At 36.9% G+C, this 14,352-nt stretch overlaps 1 protein-coding gene across 2 annotated transcripts; it reads right to left on the bottom strand.

Moving 5' to 3' along the window:
- Positions 1–4,844: 4,844 nt before the first annotated feature.
- Positions 4,845–13,498, bottom strand: LOC145632123 (histone-lysine N-methyltransferase family member SUVH2-like). 2 transcript variants are annotated; one of them, XM_081684411.1, is made up of 2 exons: positions 10,955–13,497; positions 4,845–5,649 (listed from the first exon to the last, which is right to left on the bottom strand). In XM_081684411.1, the coding sequence occupies exon 1, from the start codon at positions 13,068–13,070 to the stop codon at positions 11,028–11,030; it is 2,043 nt and encodes a 680-aa protein (XP_081540537.1). In that variant the 5' UTR covers positions 13,071–13,497; the 3' UTR covers positions 4,845–5,649; positions 10,955–11,027. The 2 variants fall into 2 exon arrangements, with proteins under 2 accessions (XP_081540537.1, XP_081540538.1); XM_081684412.1 differs by lacking the exon at positions 4,845–5,649 and adding an exon at positions 10,183–10,732 and having other exon boundaries at positions 10,955–13,498.
- Positions 13,499–14,352: the final 854 nt, after the last annotated feature.

The raw sequence follows: 14,352 nt of genomic DNA, 5'->3' as shown, positions 1-14,352 counted from the left end.
TGCCGACGCTACGTGGCTACTAGTCTTCAGGAGTTCTTCGCTCTTGATATACTCATGTGCCTTGCCGAATGCCATACCTAGGTTGGGGAAGGACTTGTGCGCCATGTATCTTTTAAAATCACTGTCGACCAAACCGTTCATTAGGGCCATCACAATTATTTCCTGCTGTAATTTCGGTATGGTATTGGCTTCGTTATTAAAGCGCCGGATAAAATCCCTAAGCGACTCTTATTTTCTTTGTTTAACTGCCATAAGCTCCCCTGACGTTCTCTGCCTTGCATTGTTGCTTATATACTGACCCGTAAACAGTTCTACCAAAGTATCGAAGCAATCGACGGAACCAGGTTCCAGATTGGAAAACCAGTCCAAGGCTGCTCCTACTAACGTTGTGGCAAAAACCTTGCACCACACGGCGTCAATGTAGGTGTACAACAACATGTGGCTTTCAAATGCCGCTACATACCTTTTGGGATCTCCCTTGCCATCATACGTGCATGACAGCATTTTAATTTTTTTTCATTTGTTGATCAAGAATTTCTTGGGTAAAAGGGGATATCCTTGGTCTGACTATAGCTCAGGCCGCGCGTCTCTTCGGTCCACTGCTAACTTCATGCCAACATGACCCGGTGTCACGGGTGACCTGATGGCCAGTCGGTATTATCTCTTCTCGGTTATAAGTCTGAGGATGGGGTTGCGGTCCTACCTGATCAAACTGTTTTTCGAGATTAACACCTACAGGCTTTGCCGGTATGCTCCCCCTTAGTTCACCGGCAGCCGCCTCCGCCTCCTTTCTTTTTCTAGACATTGTCTGCATAACTCTGGCTGTTATTTCTAGTTTCTCTGGAGTAAACCCTTCTAAGGGATCTGGGGTTGTTGCTCGATTTCGGTCAGGTGTCACCGGGGTGCTTATCGCATTTCCGTGAAGAAGATGAGTTTCATCTTCTACCATGATTTCAGGTATATTGTTTACGGTTTTACTTGTGTTAGCATTAAGGATGTTGCTATCATAGTGTCTGTTTTCAGTTTCCGGTGCCGGTGTTTCTATTTCTTTGTGTCCTTCCATGACTGCCGAAGGTCCTTTGGACGATAGAAGTTTTTACTTCCCCTCCTTCTAGCGCCAATTGTTCTGGATGAGTTCCGATACCGTGATGCCTTGGGGTTGATAAAGGCTTACCGTCCAATTCGATGCCTGCACAGTCAACGCAGATTAACTAGCCCGAGGGTCATCCGGGAATAACCGCTCCGATTCTAAAGTTACCAATCTGAGAAGAAAAAGGAATAAGATAGAGAAAGAGTTTTAGAGAGAGAGAGAGGTTGTACCTCTATTATGAAAATGTGCTTGGGTATATATAGGGAAACAACCAAGTTGGTGCCACCTATGAGTGTAGGTGGCAAACCGACCTTGTAGGTAGCAGGTGCCTACGTGGTCTGGAGCAGCTCTCCACGTGGCCGAGAGAAAGGCCGTTATGGATGTTGATTGACTGGGATAATTAACTGGTTGTTATCGGCTAATAAGTGTCTTTGTCGGCATCCTCCTGTACAAAAATAAATAAATAAATAAATTCATCATGTCATTTTTCTACCAAAAAAACATAGAAATTCTATTTTTCTCAAATACCCAAAACATAAATTTAAGAAATTAGATGACTACTTACAATTCCATCTTTGTTCCTTACATCATCAACAACAAATTTGAAGGATGAATTGATATTGGTGATGATTGAACCCAGTATCTGAGGGTTGCCCCTATCTGAAATAAATAAATAACAGAGTGTTCTTAATTTGAACATTATATGTTCATAACTAGTGTACAAACTGTTCAGAATACCCCTAAAATTATTCATTAAAATAAAATTAATGTAATGTTCATTATTTAAGTCTCGATATTTTCAACATAATCTATCAATGCCTATTGATTTATTTCCATGATCCTTTGTATTCATCATCTACAAATGGTAAGTGCTTGAGTGCTGTACAGGCTCTGTTGTTGCTTGACTTTCATATGTAGGTGGATCGGTTGTATGGGTGGATAACTTGTCGCGGTGTATCTATTGCGAAGGCTCTGAAACAAAAAACCTAAGATGTACAAAATGAGTTCTAAATGTGGCTCGTCCAATTAACAGATTTCTATATTCTTTTTTGACTGATTTTTGGATTCTTCTTGTGGTAATGACTTCATTCTCGTGTGATGCTCCATAGATTTTACTCAGTTTAACGAACGAGGCTTAAATACTGAACTCTACTACTTCCTCCGTTTTTTATTAGATGCATCACTTTCTATAAATACAAGTTTTAATTTAAATGCATCACTTTCCCTTTTAGTTAATAAGTTCGCTCTATCTCTCTTCTATCACATGGATCCTCTTTTTTTATCTCTCTACTCAAAAAATTGTGTGAGTCTGCAATTACGAAAATAAAAACGGAGGAAGTAATTCTAAATGTCTTCAGTGTTCCTTATTATCTTTGCATTTCATCTCGCATTTCATCTCAAGCATAATGGTATTTGTTAGGAATATAGGAAAATATATTATTGTGATATATTTTCCATATAGATCTTATGATATTATATTTAGGATAATAATATATCTTAGTGATATTCTAAGATAGATTTATGGAAGTTTATATGATAGAGTTTATATTGTGTAGGTTATCTTATGTAGGCTATAAATATTAGCCAAGATCATCAATACAAATCAAGCTATTCTCTCATAAATAATTTAGCATGGTATCAAGAGCAGGTTAAATGTTGGGACCGTTCACACAAATTCTCCCCCTGCCGGTGGGTTAGAATATTAAACCCACCGTTGGGATAGAATATTAAACCCACCGGTGGGATTCATAAATTTGCTTCCGCTATGCAATAGTATTGCTCTTTGAAATTTCTATTTTTTTTTTTATTTAATCTTTTTTTTTTGGAATAAACATGTGATACGTGGGTTATTATTGGTGTATGTGATCAATATGAATGATCATATGTGATTTGGTTAGGTTGTAGTGTTTGAGTGCGCTTCCTCCATTATTGCATCTCCATGGAGATGAAGAAAAGCCACGTTTGGCGTATTGTTTATTATTAAAAAAACAAAAAAAAAAATTGCAAAAGATCACGGACACCAGCGAAGGGCCTGGCAAAGAAGATCACGGACACCAGCAAAGGGTCGTGGCAAAGAAGACCACGGACACCAGCAAAGGGCCGTGACAGAAGACCATGGACACCAGCAAAGGGCCGTGGTAGCAAAAGTTCGTTTTTTTTAAATAAAAAAATTGAAGGCAACACCAACAGAGAGGTGCAACTCGATCGACTTCAACACAATGCGAATTTCCAATCGTAACGTTCGTGTTACTGCCGTTACGATTGCGGGAGGGTGTTAGGAATATAGGAAAATATATTATTGTGATATATTTTCTATATAGATCTTATGATATTATATTTAGGATAATAATATATCTTAGTGATATTCTAAAATAGATTTATGGAAGTTTATATGATAGAGTTTATATTGTGTAGGTTATCTTATGTAGGCTATAAATATTAGCCAAGATCATCAATACAATTCAAGCTATTCTCTCATAAATAATTTAGCAGTATTTTTAATTTGTCTTTTGTTTTGTTCATACGTGCATGTTTCTTCAAACTCGATATGTTATTCTTGATGAGAGTGAGGGATAGCTCAAGTGGTTAGAGCTTCCCTCCCTATTCTAGGAGGTCCTGGGGTTGATTCTCACCCCCGCCCTTGTGGCTCTTTAAACACCCAAAAAAAAATGTTATTCTTGATAAGCTACCATTTTTTTTTTTTTTTTTTTTTTTTGTTGACGGGCTTGATAAGCTACTGAAACTAGTATAATGTCCCTATGAATCTAGCTGCCAAGAGATGCATTTTTTTTTTTTAACATTGGTCCTGCATTGTCTTTCTTAGTCTCTGCATCAGCTAGAAAGCTTTGGACTGTGAACACTGCTGGTATATGATGCATCTTGCTTACTAGTATTTGCTTTCTTATAGGAGCCTAAACCCACCAATCTTACTAATTGGAGTACTGTCCTAAGTTCCGGCTTGAATAAAGGATGTTGCTACTGTTCTCCGCTAGACGCTTCTGCTGCTGTTGCTCTCTGCTAGATGCTTTTGTTGCTGCTATCTACTGGATGTTGTTGCTACTGCTCCCTGCTGCTCTAATTGTATTTTTTTTTTTTGTAAAAGAAAACTGCAATTTTACAAGCTATTAATGAAAATTTCCAAGCTTTAGGTATTTATGTCTCTACTACATTGGTGAAAAGGGAGGGTGATGTAAAGGCACCAATTTGGCCTTTGAACCGGTGCCCATTACCACAGAAATGAGCATCCCTTTGATCACCTGCGGTTTAAAACCGGCGCCCATTACACTTTTTTCTACTAGTGTTAAAAGAGGTTGTGTTTCAATTTTGATGAATTTGCTCATTTACACCATCAAATCTCTTCCTTAAAATGCATACAAAATTACTAAAATTATTATGCTGCAAGTAATATGAAACGTAAAAAAAAAAAATTCATATTTTTTTTAAAAAAATCACCAATAATCTAATTTTCTCAACAGAACATGAAACGAAGAGTACTACTTATGAATCATTTTTTACAAAAATTCTAGAAATTTATTAGTTCATTTCGTCGTCAAATTTGGGTAGCCTAATAGATTGTATATTTTATGCTTTCGTAATCAATCAAATGCATCAATGTTAAATGATTGGCACACATTGCAAAAATGCCACGATTGCTACCAATTAACAGAGATGCTCTTGAGGTTCTGACAAAAATGTAACCATGCACACAATTCTTTAAACATTAAATACATGTTCCTAGATTTCCTAACATATTATTATCACTCCATAATAATAACCATATAAGGTTTAAACAATGTGAATTATTTCCAAATCATGGAAATAAAGCCATTGTTATGAAATAAAACTTGTAACATCAAACAAGTTTATATATTTTTGGATCATTTAGCCTAAGATCACAATAACCATTTTTTTGTACAAATATATACAGCAACTCATCAAGACAAAGAAATGTCTAAAATCTAGAAGGATTATATATTTTTTTAACAAAGTACTACATGACATCCTCCCCGGAATTACAAGGACCTGCACCTACACATCTGATGACAGACAAAATGGAGCACCCCTTTAAGCAGAGGAACCAATCGAACCACCTACCCCAAGCATAAACACAATCACCAACTGTACACACACTTGTACGATCTTAACATCATATATACAGCCGTCACACTGAATTACAATCCTGCTTATCAGCCTACAAACATTTCTGCTTAGGTTGAAACAAGCTGTTAAAAGGGGTAAGTATGACTACCTCGAGAATTGTAGTGCAGCAAAGGCAACAATCTTCATCGAGAAACTAAGTTGCACTGCAATTCTAATTGCTGAAGCTCCATTTCCGTCAACTCTCCGAAATTCCATCACTGGTTTTGGCATCTCCACAAAATCCAAATCAATAAAAATTGGTAGGTATACCTATTGTGGCAGAACCAAATTCCAACATAACAACTATCATCTTGGTGAACCAATGGCATGTCAAGTCTTCCATCTTACATTGCAAAAGACGACTGCCAGAAATTTGGACAAAATTGTGTGATGTAAAGGACCAAAAAACCCAGGTAGATCTGCAAATAAATGACACAGATATTAGCTATCATTTATTATGACAACATACTAAAGATAAATAATCCAAAATAACCGTTTAGTACATACTATGATGACATGCATGGATACACAACTGTCTAACAAATGTTGTTTATCATGAACACAAATCATGTCATAGAACTAACAAACTGCATTCAAAGTCTACTAATACATGTAGCTGGCCAAAAATCTAATCCCAATGTAGCCCATTCACTAAAGTAATACCAGAACAATAGTTAATGCTAATAGTCACTGATTATGTGATTCTATCACTCAAGAGCAACCTAGGATGACATGACAACAGAAGACACCCCAACCACCTCCAACAATGAAACATACACATCTTTTGCATGATATCAAATTCATTGTCATTAGATTCATGTGATCACAAGCAATAACACCCAACTACTTAGTATTCACACACCGGTAACAGTCCTCAACAAAATAAGAAAGAAAACATTGCAGACGAACGTTATTCTTTGTATAGCAAAGAAAGAAAAGCCAAGAAGCCTCAAGCCACAAATAAGAAGCTTCTCTTAGCACATCATTGACCTCAAGCCACAAAAAAGAAGCTTTTCTTAGCACATCATTGACACACACACAGAGAGATCTAGTGTATTAAAAGAAACGATACTTCTCAGGTTAGGTCCACTCTCCAAGTAAGAAAAGAAATGCTTAATCAATCTCACTCACTGGATGCATGTACATCTTTGTGGAACGAAATAAGCAATAACCACATACATTCTTGTTGAATAATTATGCTCTATAGCTTCTGCTCCATAAGTAGAAAAAGCTGAAACAGAATCTCTGCATCAATAGGAGACTTGAAGAAGAAACGAAAGGTTTAAGTTGCAAATATCACAGATCTACAAAAGCAGAGTTATCTATACGTTCCTGATAATAGCTTAATCAAATCTCACAGATTTCAAACTTCCAACATATAGCTGCATAAATCCAACGGCTGAAAATATACGAGCTTTCACTTTAACACCATCCTAGGACAACACCTAGTCGCCTGCTTCATGTAAACTAAACATGCACGTGATTAAGATAATTGAGAAGCATATAATCAGAAACAGAAAATTCTACATGCATTCATATGTGAAACAACTTACAGCACTACAATCGCTAACCTAAAATAAATAAGATAAGCAATGTTACTCATACAGCCTATGGCACGTCAGGTGTCGCATGTCGGATCCTCAAACACCTGGACACAACAAGACACCCGAATATATAGTGGCCTCATATGAAAATTTTATAAAATCTTGAGTCATGGACACAACACTCAAATCCAAGTCTAGGAAACATTGGGTATAAACCTACATGTTGATAAAGGATTCACAAAAACAAAAACAAAAATGAAATAGAGCATTAAGCACATAGAATGCATATTAAATTATAACATACTCGTATGCCCATCTTTGACACTGAAATTCAAGAATATTTCTCCAAAAAGAAAGAGAAAATTTGAACGTATCATTTGATACAAAATACTTGTGCCACAGGAATCTATAAAATTTAGACAAGGATTCCACACAATTGTATATTGTTTCAGGTTTGGGGAAAAAAAATGGAAAGAGTAAGTTGCTAATGTGGTAAAGACGGAAGCACAATAATGCAGCTCCGAGTCTAGAATATATTACAACCTACAGTAAACTTCATAAGTTGTAATCAAGAGGTCCTTGAAGATTACTCGACATAGAATACCGACTCATTAGCTCTGATCATTATACCCCTTAAATCTTTATGTCCTCTTATGTGGCAGACTGCAAATGTGAGCTTGTTTCTTCTACAGCCATTAAATTTGTATGATCACTGATGGTAAGCTATCAGCATGTTAACTTGGAATCAATGTGATGCTTTAAAACCTTTGTTTACAGTGAGAACACAATTGACGGAGCAAGAGATTTGGTACTCCATTCTAGTATTTAGCTTGGTTGTTTTAAAGGTGCACAAAATTGATTTTTCTGTATTTTCTTTACAAGTGGAACACTGAGGCTAATTTAATCAACATCAATGAAACATAATCATTAATTAATATAATAAGCTCCAAGTATGATTATCCTTGTGCAAATCAGTCAAATTTAAATGAAAAAGTTTTAACATGACATATCATATTTAAAGCTTTCTAGGACTTTTCCTCAAGTATTTTAAGGCTCTAGGTAGAATTATTATGTTTTATTCAAACCAGCATTCATTAGGAAAACATTGTAATTCCAAAATAAAGCTCTTTAGGGAGCAAGAGATTAACAAAATCTAAGCTTCCTACCCATTGTTGCATATTGCTTTATGACTTTTGTGTTGTTGTAGGCCTTTATATATATTATTTTGTCACATGTACAAAGCACCAAAACGGATACAATCACAAGAGACCCTCAAAACAGATAAACTCTGTTCACTGTTCCGCTAGTGCCCACCTCGACTTGCTCAGCCATCACAAGCCCCAATCTACCCTTGACTTGCTAAACCATCACAAGCCCCGATCAACCATTAACTCTAATATTGTCGCTAAGACCAAGAGTATCCATCATCCTTATTTCCCTGCTTGTGTTGCTAATCTTGCTATGGGCTCACAAGCTTTGTCCGCACAAGAGTACAAGACCAGTGCCCTTGTACCACTAGATGAAAGCCCACCACATGGGTCTGGTGTCAAAACACTCAAAAACATGATTGTTTCAATATAGAGGTTTTTTAGCTTCTAAATGACCAACAAGGCCAACATCAGAGTCCTACACAACCAAAACAGACTAAAAACATCCTAACATGTGCCCACATTATGATTTCCGATATTTCATCTCAAACTCCTATTCTTGTAACAAATATCTAAGATCTTTTCAACAGTGATTTCAATCCAAATTCTTTTCATTCTTTATTGAAGGAATCTCAAATGTTTCCATGCCCACATCATATGCGCCCAAAAATGTGAAATACTTTCCCAAAAAGACAACAATCACCACTTCAAAAAGATGCATAGAAAGGATCGTTCATTCCATAAAATTTAAACCCCAACAGTATTACATCCCCACTTCCCAGGTTCTAAATCTGTGTTGTGTAAGGAGGTTGGCCTTACCTTACTCACTCAACAACAATATTCTTAATAACCAAGAATCTCTATGCAATTATCAATTTTGAAGTTAGAAGGCGAAATTCTGATCTGACACTGAATTACCATGTCCAAGTTTGAGTTTCTGCCTTGTGCATATACTTGTTTCACAGCCAGTTGATAGCAGAATTTCCGGTGTTTGTGCCATTGTTCAGTAATAAATGTTCAAAAGTCTATTACTTAATTTCATACATCTTATGCCAGAATTGATTGCTGATTATTTAGAGTGTTTTTGTTTCAGATTTGTCCAGGTGTGGCTGTGTCGCATTCCAAATACTTTTTCCATTCAAGAGTTACTAGTAAGAAGAGCAGCTCAGCCAAGAACAAATCTAGAGAGTTATCTAGTATTATAATTATGGCTGTAAGCTTTTATTTATACATTTTTAAGGGAATGTTTGTCATGATCCATCTTGTAAAGGCTGCATATGTACATAGAGAGCAATGCAACAAACCAACTACATTCCCCCAAATAAGTCCTGTTTCTCCCTTTAAATTTATCCTAAATAAACACCTCATACAAATTATGTTGGGTACAGTGGTTCACCAAATAATATACTCTGTAATGCTTTAATGTATCGTATAACTTCTTCATTATTTGTTCATCTTTACTCAAAGGCCCAACACTATCTCTCATTTCAATAAAAGAAAATAACAAACACTAAACTCCAATTTTTTACATCCACCATTACTCAAAAAGGCCCACCAACAATTCTCTCCTAAATCTACGTGCCCACTGTCCAAGAAAGATGGGAACAGGGTATAAATCTGAATATATAGCTCAGAACCTACATTTTCTCAAGCAAAGGGATCAACAAAACCAGATAGCCATCTTGAGACCAAATTCACATCAAAAACAAACTGGAAGACAATTTCTTCAAAATCATTTTCTTCAAAAAGATTATCCAGCGTATTTTAATCTGAAAGCTCATAAGCTTAGCAACTAGAACCCAAGGGCTTGAACTTCACTTTTGGCCAGTGGAAAAGGAGTGTAAAAGGAGAGTGAATGAAAAAAGGCAGTTTCCAATCCAACAGCTACGTAAAACAATCTCAGACATGTGGATGAAAAGTGAATTTGACTTGATTTTGATATATCCAATTGGACTAAGTTCAAAATACTACTCTGAATGTTTGCACACTGCTAAAATTTTGATAATTGAGGCCTACCAATCATATTATTTGTGCGTCGTAATATGGCTGAATGACGGCACAAAAAGGTGGAGGAAGTAAACTTACTGGATATGACAACATTTACATGACATTTCCTCACACAACTCTCTTTACATCGCAGAAAAAAAAATTGATTTATGATGGCCATCGTCCGAGATACATTATGAATTATGAACATAGCACATATAGGGGACTCAAACATACAAAGGTCTTAAAAAAATTATTTGAGTAGGATCTGAAGATCTTATAACATTTCAATTCTAACAGGACACTTGCTTTATTTGGATTTAGAGTCAGGAGATTCTAAAGTTCACACTGAGATTTTAACAGCACAGGGGGGCAAATTGATAAGTGTAGCTCATCATCCGTCATAACTCATAAGCTTCTAAATGTGATTCTTGCACAATGGAAATTACTGCTAGTCATGAGTTAGTCAGAATAAGATTATAATAACATTCCCCAGTTAGTCAATGTGGTATCAACGTGTCATGTTAAGCAGCACCAAAAAGGAACGAATGAGAAAAAAAAAAATTTAAAAATGCAAGAAAAGATAAAATTATAAGAAATTGGCCTTAAAAATACACAAATGTAATATCAATTAGCCATATGGCCTTTCTCCTTTTTTGGACACGACAGGAGATAGAGAAGTAAAGCATAAAAATAAGAAGATTAAATTATGGCTATAATCATAAGCAAGCTTGTGACTGCTTAAGCAAATATACAGCAGTTAACCAGCATGTTGGGCGTTCCACGAAGTCCAAATCAAGATGAAATTCACAACATAAACAAACCTGAAATTTATTTGTGCAGTTAATTTTAGATATTCTATAATTCCAGACAAAGTTCCATCAGATATGAGAAAATGCTTGAACACAACTCGACAGAATACACATCCCAAAACTACAGGAATTAAAACTATAAAAGAATGAAAAAGGATTGATAGTACATCGCATGTGAACTATAACTATTACCAATTAGAGACAGGAAAAGAAAATAGAAAATAGAAAAAATACCTTACTGCATCATATTCTCAACGCACTTCACTGCACCACATCCAAAAATGGGACAGTTGAGAAAGAAACTAATCTAGTTGCAGATTGAGAGCTTTCCAGTGTATTCATCAGCAACACCATAATCAAGGCTAAGTTCCCGCATTGGTGGGATGTTCTCCATTGCAAATAGCATAAGATGAGGAAACAAAATGTTGTTATGATCATAAAGCACCAACTGCACCATCACATTGGGACAAGTGCTATGGCTTATGTAGCAAGCAACATTTCGCATTTTGGAAACATCCATGGCAATATCCAATGGAGGAATAGAGGGATATGTTGGCGTCACATAACCAGGATATATTTGGGTTAGATCCCCCCATTCAGCCCACTTTTCTGCAAATCGGCCAGGATATATAAGAGTGTCTCCATTCATGGAGAAAACTTGAGCCTGCTCCCTTGTAAGAATAAGCCCGGCATATTCACAGATAAATGAACCAGCATGAATCAAGTCTAAAGTCCGAACTCCCCAACCTGTTTCCCTGGACCTAAACACTTCCAATCTATGCTTCAGCCCCTTTTGGCTAACACGATTTCGGCAACTAGGAGGACAGCCACAATTGCTGTTACATTCAAATACTAAAGGTTTCCCTCTCAGCAAAAAACCATTATTATCATAAGCAATCTCCCCTCCATTCTTCATTGCACACAAACACCCATCATGACAACTAGTGATACAACTGCACCCCATAGTTCCCCCTGAATACACAAAAGCAGGGAAAATCGCCGAGGGGCAATAATCATAGTACAACGGGTCATTATCTGCATCAATATCATTAAAAACAAAGATGGGCACATTCTCCTTCTTCATCGAAAGATCGAGACTAAGATACCCCACAGGCCTAACCTGCAGTGCCCTAGTCCTCAAGCTTTGAGCCAATTTCAATAAGGTACTACCCATTTCAGGTTGACCCTCAATTCTTATAAGCTTGAACTTATACACACCATAACCAGATCTACCAACATCAAACCAAGACTCAACAACTTTATATAAACCATCATAAACATAAATTTTAGTAGTAAGACTACCTTCATATTTAAGACCCCTAATCACTCTAATTTCAATACCATAATGCATACTTCTTTCCAAAGCCAAATTACCTCCTTCAAGCTTCTGGTGATTGACCATCCTGTGAAGCTTATCGAGCCCGCCATGCCCTGTATAAATTAACACGTCCCCAGCATCTACATCATCTTCATACCCACCAGATACAATGATACTGGTTGCAATCGGTTCGCCATTCGAACTCTGGCTCGAAGGCAAGTAATCTATTCCAGCTTGTGACTGCCCATGTAACCCAACCACACAAAGCTCCATTCTAAAATAGAACAAGTCTCCAATGAACACTCCAGGAATCGACCCAACAATCCTCTTATCCCTATTAAGCCACAGCCCACGATCCCTCATCAATGTAGCTGCCCGTAAATCGCCACGAGCTCTTCTCCCGGCCCCCGGACCGCTCCTCCTCTCTTCCTCCGTCATTGTATAGATCCTCAATGCGTCGTAAATCATTCGAGTTCGCCTCACAATATCCCTGAAGTACCTCTGATCCTCCACACTCAAGTTAGTAACTCTAACAAGCTCATTAGAACGCTTCTGCTGACGCCTGAGCTGATTTGGGGCAGCAACAGCCAATGCCGAAAACTGATTCTCCTCACTTGGGACAGCAACAATTGCCCCCGAATTCGAGTCCAATGGCTGCTGCTGCGCCTGATGCAGCTCCCCTTGCCCCGGCATTCGCCCAAAAGCCGAATGAAACATCTCCGAAATGCGGTAGAATTCCGAGTACACGTTCGACTCCTCGTTAGTTGAAGACGGAGACGGCTCCAGAGCAAAGTCATTTGCCGGAGGCGAGCTGGGGATCAAATCCGGCGTTTCAATTTCCGGAATGGGGTCATCGATGGGTTCAGATTTGACCCGGATTTCCAACTTCGGACGACGGAAGGCTGTCACTGTCGCACCAGGTTGCGCGACAACAGGGGCTGAAGTTGAAGGGAGAGTGGACGGAGCGACACGTGGGTCAGGTACGAGATTGAGGTCTGGAAATGGGGCAACAGATCCCATTTCAGGAAGCATGGAAGTTTCGGAGGAGAGAGAAAAAATGGAAGGTCTGGTTATGGCGGCGAAGTCAGAGCATTTTTGGCGGTGGTCAGAGGAGTGAGAGAAGGTGGTTGTTGTGGTGGTTAGGGTTTAGGTTAAGGTGGCAGAATGAGGAGAGATTTTAGGTGGCAGTTGATTTGACGACAATGGTGCCAGTACTTTTTGAACCCAATTTCATTCAAATAGATGATGCAATGAAATGAAATAACCAAAAAAAAAAGAGAAAAGAGAAAAGTATAGTACTCTTTTTTTTCTGAGATGAGGAGAATAATTCTTTTGTTGAGCCCGAACGAAAAAATTAAGAGAGACAATAATGATGATGTAACAAAAAGAAATGTAATGAGGAATTGAGGATAAACTATTACTATTATTGAGAGGAAGAGGAACTAGCACCGCTATTTATGTTACTTGTGCGAATGAAAGAAAGACTCATAAGAATAATCTTTAAGCGGCGTTATCTGGATTGGTTTCACAAATGGATTGACTAAGGTTGCATAATTGTGATTTTATTTTTGGAAATCTCTCTTTTATCGAAAGAAATTATATCAGGGTTGCAATATTGTGATTTTATTTCTAGAAATCTTTCTTTTATTGAAAGAAATTATATTGAATAAAACTGTTCATTCTCCCAAAAGATTCGCACCAGCTGTATTCATATAATCTTATTGATTATATATATCAAACCACTTTCATTTCATATGAATTATGATTTACTTCCATTAGTATCTCCAATTATGTAATGTGTCAGATACATAATTGTCATCTGATTATTTTTAAAATTTAATTTTATTAATTAAAACAAATCATATCTGATAAAACAATTCATGCACCCAAAAGAATTGAACCAGCCATATTCATGTAATCATATTGAATATTAACCTGACATTTTATTTCATATTAATTTATTTGATATCTCTAATAATGTAATGTGACACCAATTTTAAAGTTATTGTTTTTTATAAATTTATTTTATTAAAATAAATCATATTTGATAAAAATTCACACAGAAAAGATTCACAAAAGCCATACACATATTAGGTCAGAGCAAATCATTAATCATATCATATCATATCATATAATATCATATCATATAAATACATGATACGAGTATAATATATCACTAATAAATAAAGTTGAGTCACAGCCAGGTCATTAGACGAAAACACTTGGTATTCAGTCCTTCACCAAGTGTCGCGTCATATAGGCAAAACTATGCATAAACATGTCACATTAGATGTCATGAAAGCGATATAAGATA

The sequence above is a fragment of the Chenopodium album genome, chromosome 5 (genome assembly GCF_948465745.1).
Source record: "Chenopodium album chromosome 5, dcCheAlbu1.1, whole genome shotgun sequence".
Taxonomy (NCBI): domain Eukaryota; kingdom Viridiplantae; phylum Streptophyta; class Magnoliopsida; order Caryophyllales; family Amaranthaceae; genus Chenopodium; species Chenopodium album.
The sequence above is the reverse complement of the archived record's forward strand: the minus strand, read 5'-3'. Positions and strand labels throughout refer to the sequence as shown.

Bases quoted from the DNA above. Each gene is read 5' to 3' on its own strand.
- LOC145632123 (XM_081684412.1), bottom strand. From the start codon at position 13,070: ATGCTTCCTGAAATGGGATCTGTTGCCCCATTTCCAGACCTCAATCTC.